General features: G+C 22.3%; 1 protein-coding gene across 1 annotated transcript in view; it reads left to right on the top strand.

The window, feature by feature from the left end:
* LOC117168317 overlaps window positions 1-3,867 on the top strand; it is a 55,136-nt gene extending 51,269 nt beyond the window's left edge. The window contains exon 6 of the mRNA XM_033353889.1: window positions 2,740-3,867. Within this exon, the coding sequence (XP_033209780.1) occupies window positions 2,740-2,850 (111 nt within the window). The 3' untranslated portion in view covers window positions 2,851-3,867. The remainder of the gene's footprint in view (window positions 1-2,739) is intronic.
* Window positions 3,868-5,909: the final 2,042 nt, after the last annotated feature.

Here is a 5,909-nt window from a genome sequence, read left to right as displayed (position 1 = left end):
GAAAATACGAACTCTCTAGAGCCTCGTCTAGTGGCCGCCAGGTTTCGTGTTTTCGTGTACAACGTTACCGGCTGATGCCGTTGGAATTGATTGTTGAAATATTTTTTTTTACATCTTTTATTATCAAGCATTGTAATTAAACGTAGTTTTTTTCGGCTCTTGCATTTCTCAAAGTTTGAGACCGATATTTTATGTATAAAAAAAGTTCTTAGGTTTAAAAAAATATTCAGTGAACTGAAAAAGTGAGGTCGGTAATATAGGTATTTAGCTGTGTCACATGCCCTTAAAATTTAATTTTGTTAAATGATATAAAAGATTATTTGATTACTAGGTATATTGTGAAATCATTAGACTTGATGTATTATGACATAAATTATAATTCAAAATGTTATTAAAAAATAAAGTTATCACAAACTGAATTAGAATTGATAAAGTTTATTATTTTAAAGTTTTCATTATATTAATGATTTAATAGAAAAATCAATTAAAAATAAATAATATCCAAAATTTTATTTTAATGTAATCTAATCAAAATTTTCTTACTGTTTAATATTGGAGTTATATTAATTCTAAATTTTACATAATTGAGTCAATAACAAAACTTATTTTCACCTTTTATTTATCATATTTTCATGATTTTTATATTTGCAAATTATAAAGCTTAATAATATTCTGTTACACATGTTAATAATTTTTTATAATAATATTATATTCATATTTTAAAATTATTTAAAAATTAAAAATTAAATGTAATTTTAATAATTTTTTAACTGGTTTATTCAATGTTACAGGAATAAATATTCAAATTTTATATTAACATCTAATTTTGTTAAATAATATATAAGATTATTAAATGACTAGATATATTGTGAAATCATTCAATTTGACAGTCTTATAATATACATTATAATGTAAAATCTTACGAAATCATAAAGTTATCATAAACTAATTTAAATTTACAAAGTTTATTATTTTAATGTTTTAATTATATTTATGATTTAATAGTAAAAATCAATTATTATCTTCATATTATAATTAAATGATATCGAATTTTCATTTTCCTGTAATCTAATAAAAATTTACTTACTATATAATATTGGAACTAAAACTTTTAAATTTTACATAATTGAATTATTAAAAAACATTTTTTTCATGTTTTATTTATAATAATATTATAATGATTTTTATATTCGAAAATTATAAAGCTTAATAATTTTATCTTATGCACACTAATAATTTTTTATAATATTGTTATATTTATATTTCATATTTTAGAATTAAATACAAATTTAAAATTAAATATAATTTTAATAAATTTTTAATTGTTTTATTCAATGTTACAGGAATAATTATTTAAATTTTACATTAAAATTTAAAAGCTAATTTTGTTAAATAATATAAAAGATTATCAAATACATTTATTATTTTAATGTTTTAATTATAATAATCAATGGCAAAAATAACTTATTATTTTTATATTTAAATAATATCGAATTTTGATGTTATCGAATTAAAATTTACTTACTATTTAATATTGGAGCTATATTAATTTTAAATTTCTCATAATCGAGTCAATAACAAAATTTTTGTTTTCACCTTTTAGTTATAATATTTTCATGATTTTTATATCAGCAAATTATAAAGCTTAATAATATTATGTTATGTTCCTATGTTATAATAATATTATATTCATATTTCATTTTTTGAAATTATTGGCAAATTTAAAATTAAATATAATTTTAATAAATTTTTAATTAGTTTATTCAAGGTTACAGGAGTAATTATTTAAATTTTATCTTAAAATCTCATTTTTGTAAATAATATAAAAGAGTATTAAATTAATAGATATATTTCGAAATCATTAAGTTTAATCATAGTATATGATACAAATTATAATTAGAATGTTATTTAAACATAAAGTTATCATAAACTAAATTAGAAATAAATAAATTTATTATTTCAAAGATGTAATTATATTAATGATTTAATGGCAAAAATAACTAATTATTTTTATATTAAAATGAAATAATATCGAATTTTTATTTTAATGTAATGTAATAAAAATTTACTATTTTTTATTACACCATGACTCACTCATGCGTGACTCACTCGGCAGGGGAAAGGAGTATTGTGTGGAAGGGATAGAGATTTTTCAGATTGATTCAGAATTCTCGTGCTATTTAAGTAAATAATATTGGATATATATTAATTCTAAATTTTACGTAATTGAGTCATTAACAATATTTTTTTCACGCTTTAGTTATGATAATATTTTCCTGATTTTTATATTTGAATATTATAAAATACGCCGTTCTTTTCCCATTAACAATTATTTGAACATTCCATTCATTTTCATATTGAAAACTGATAATCGGATCAAAATGTGATTGTTTAAATTGTAAATATTAATTTTTAATGATTTCGTACAAATATCATTTTACAAAAAATGTATTTTTCACAATATTGAATTGACATGCTGTTCACTCAAATCTTCGAATGATATCTCGCTCTTTAATAATAATAATAGTAACAGTAAATTCTATGTTACATGGATTCATTGAATGCATTATTTCAGATTCTAATTCAGTGATCCTTTGAGTGGTAAACAATTTTAACAAATAAATAGTTATTCAAAAATTGGTTAAATGATAAAAATGAATACAAAAGTAAGCGCGCACATGGTATTCTCGTATAATTAAAAAAAAATCAATTGACTCTAAAGCAATCCCATTTTTGCAGGATAATTCCGAAGAAATGTACAGCTTAGACAACGATTCGTTCCTAAATTCATTGGAGGCGATGACAATACAAAATTACTGGACCGATAGTGTGAAGCACACGAAACTTTGACACAGTGGCAGAATGGTCCCTCGATGATGCGAAATGAAAAAAGGCGTTATCGGAACCATTTTCGGGGGAGAGACGAAAAAGAAACGCTTTCATAAAGAGTACTTAAGCGTTCACGAACGCCTATTTATTATACTGAATTATTACCTGACGAGAAGCCTAGTTATAAGTATTAATGAGCACATCACGATTGCTAAAGGATTGAATTGCGCAAACATTTCTTCAGAAGTCAATGAATTTTTCGAGATTTGAAGACATTTCTGCGAATTTTCTCAATTTTTTTTTTAATTTCGGGAATTTCCAATCACAGTAGCAGTCCTCACATTTTTCTCAATTTAAAAATTTGATGGATTATTATTGAAATGCGTGAGAAGAGTGGACGAGGAACGATAATTCTCGAGAACAACATGGATCCTAGTATTAACGAACTAGTGCAATAAATCAATGATTGTTAACACTCCCTAGGAATTTAAGTACAAATAAGACTTTTTAGTCGATAGGTAGGCGAAACCTAGAAGTATTCAGTAATTAAATAATGGAAAAGTGCAGAAATTTCCAATTGAAGAGTTGGAATTTGCGCTTGTATTTACGTATTATTTAAATATCGCTTTGCGATTCACATCCCAATGACGTAATTTGTCACTACCAGTTTAGAGTTCTTCAATGACCAAGAGTTTAGATTGAGCAAATGCTCTCGAGAATATGCTCAGCATTTTAGCATTTATTGTTTAAACAAAAATATATCGTAATTACTACATATATTTTTAGGAAAACATTCTAGAGGACAATAAATATATACTTTTTTTTTTATTTCAGCATTGCTACAGATTGGGTAATTACAGAAAATTAGGAAATGTCAGGGAAAATCTGATAGAGTTAAGGAATTTTCTAAAAACTAAAGTTGAAGTCAATTTTATTATTGTGGTTACTAATCGTAAACTATTTGCGTGGAAATTAATCTCTTTTGGTTGAGGATTCAAACTATTTTGTTGAAAATTAATCTTTTTTTGGTTTAATATAACTATTTTTTGTATAAAATTAAAATCAATTTTTGGTTTAAAATTCAAAGACTTACTTGAAAGTGGAACTGCTTGAAAATTGTTTTGACTGAAAATTTAATTTGTACATGTTTGATTCATCTCCTTAAGTTAAAAATTCAAATATTTGGTTTAAAATTCCTGTATCAAAATTAAAAATTCGAATTTATGGGAGAATATTCAAGTTTCTTGATGACCAATACCCCTTTTTGTAGAAAATTTCTTTAAAAATTCAAATATTTTGTTGAAAATTCTTGTACTTTCTTAAAAATTCGTCTATTTTGGTAGAAAGTTCATCTCGTTGGTTGAAAATTGATCGTTTTTCTTATTTAGAATTAATTTATTTTTACTGAAAATGTACATGTTCCATTTTTTATCGAAAATTTATGTTTTTTATGTAAAAATTCAATTATTTGTTGCAAATCCGTCTTTTTGGTAGAAGAGTACTCTTATTAGTTGAAACTGCATTTTGGAGTTGAAAATTCATCTATTTGGTTAAAAATGTATTCTTTTTTATTTGCAGATTTATCATTTTGGTTGAAAATTCACTTGAACTATTTCATTTTTTGTGGAAAATTTTTGACTAAACATTAGTTTTTTTTTAGTTGAAATTAAGTTTTTTAACTCAAGATGTAACTATTCCATTTTTGTTTGACAATTTATATTTTCAGTTAAAAAGTAATTTATTTTTCTGAAAACTTGTTTTTTTTTTAATTTTTTAAATTTAATTTTCTAACTGCAAATTGGATGAAAAAACCCGATTTTGTTGAAAATTCGTCTTTTTGGAGATCTTATTTTTTTGTTTAAAAATTTAACTATTTGGAGGAAAATTCGTTTCTTTCTTGTTCGAAAATTTATTTCACTAACTGAAAATTAAAGTATTTAAAAGAACGTATCTTTTTAGTTGAAAATTCATGTAATTGGTTAAAAAAATTTTTTTTGAGTTGGAGACATATCATTTTGTTTAAACATTCACTTTAACTAATCCATTTTTTGTGGAAAATTTACCTTTTTTGTTAGAAGTGTGGTCTTTTTCGTTAAAAAATTTTCTGTTTTGTGGAAAATTAAACTATTCTATTTTTGGTTAAGAATTCATTTCTGTGGTTGAAAAAAATATTTAGTTAAGAATTCATTTTTTTTTTAAATTAATTAATTTTTCGAAAACTCGTTTTTCTGTTGCTTAAAATTTACTTTTCTAACTGCAAATTGAACTATTGTAATTTTGGTTTATATATTTAGCTTTTTTAGTTAAAAATTTATATGTTTTATTAAAAATTTTTTCTTGGTAGAAAATCATCTTTCGGGTTTAAATTTGAATCATTTTGTTAATAATTCATTTTTTGGTTAAAAATTGAAAATTCGATTTTTTTGGTTGAGCATTTTTGTTCTAACATTTTAACTATTCTAATTTTGGTTGAAAATTGATCTTATTTATGAAAATCTAAACTTTGAATTTTTTCTGAGAATTCATTTTTTGATTGAAAATTGGTTTTTTTAACTGAAAATTCAATTTTTTATTTTCGGTTGAAAAATCATGTCTTATGAAAAAACTAGTTTGTTGAAAATACGTTTATTTTTCTTTGTTGATCATTTATTTTTCTAACATTTTAGCTGTTCTAATTTTAGTCGAAAATTTATCTTTTTTAAATAAAAATCTAAACTTTTAATTCTTTTTTTGAGAATTCCTTTTTACTTTAAATCGACTTTTTTAACTGAAAATTTAACTCTACTTTTGTTTAAAAAATCATTTTTTTAGAAAAAAAATAGTTTGCTAAAAACCCATTTTTTTCTTTTTTGGTTGAACATTTATTTTTCTAACATTTTAGCTATTCTACTTTTGGTTAAAAAATCATTTTTTTGTTTAGAAAAAAAACTAGTTTGTTGAAAATCCATTTTTTTTGGTTGAACATTTATTTTTCTAAGATTTTAACTAGTCTAATTTTGGTTAAAAATGGATCCTTTTTATGTGAAAATCTAAACTTTAAATTATTTTGTTGAGAATTCATTTTTTTATAATTAATTATT

This window comes from Belonocnema kinseyi, chromosome 2 (genome assembly GCF_010883055.1).
Source record: "Belonocnema kinseyi isolate 2016_QV_RU_SX_M_011 chromosome 2, B_treatae_v1, whole genome shotgun sequence".
Classification (NCBI taxonomy): domain Eukaryota; kingdom Metazoa; phylum Arthropoda; class Insecta; order Hymenoptera; family Cynipidae; genus Belonocnema; species Belonocnema kinseyi.
Note: the sequence above shows the minus strand (reverse complement) of the source record. Positions and strands in the feature narration are given on the sequence as shown.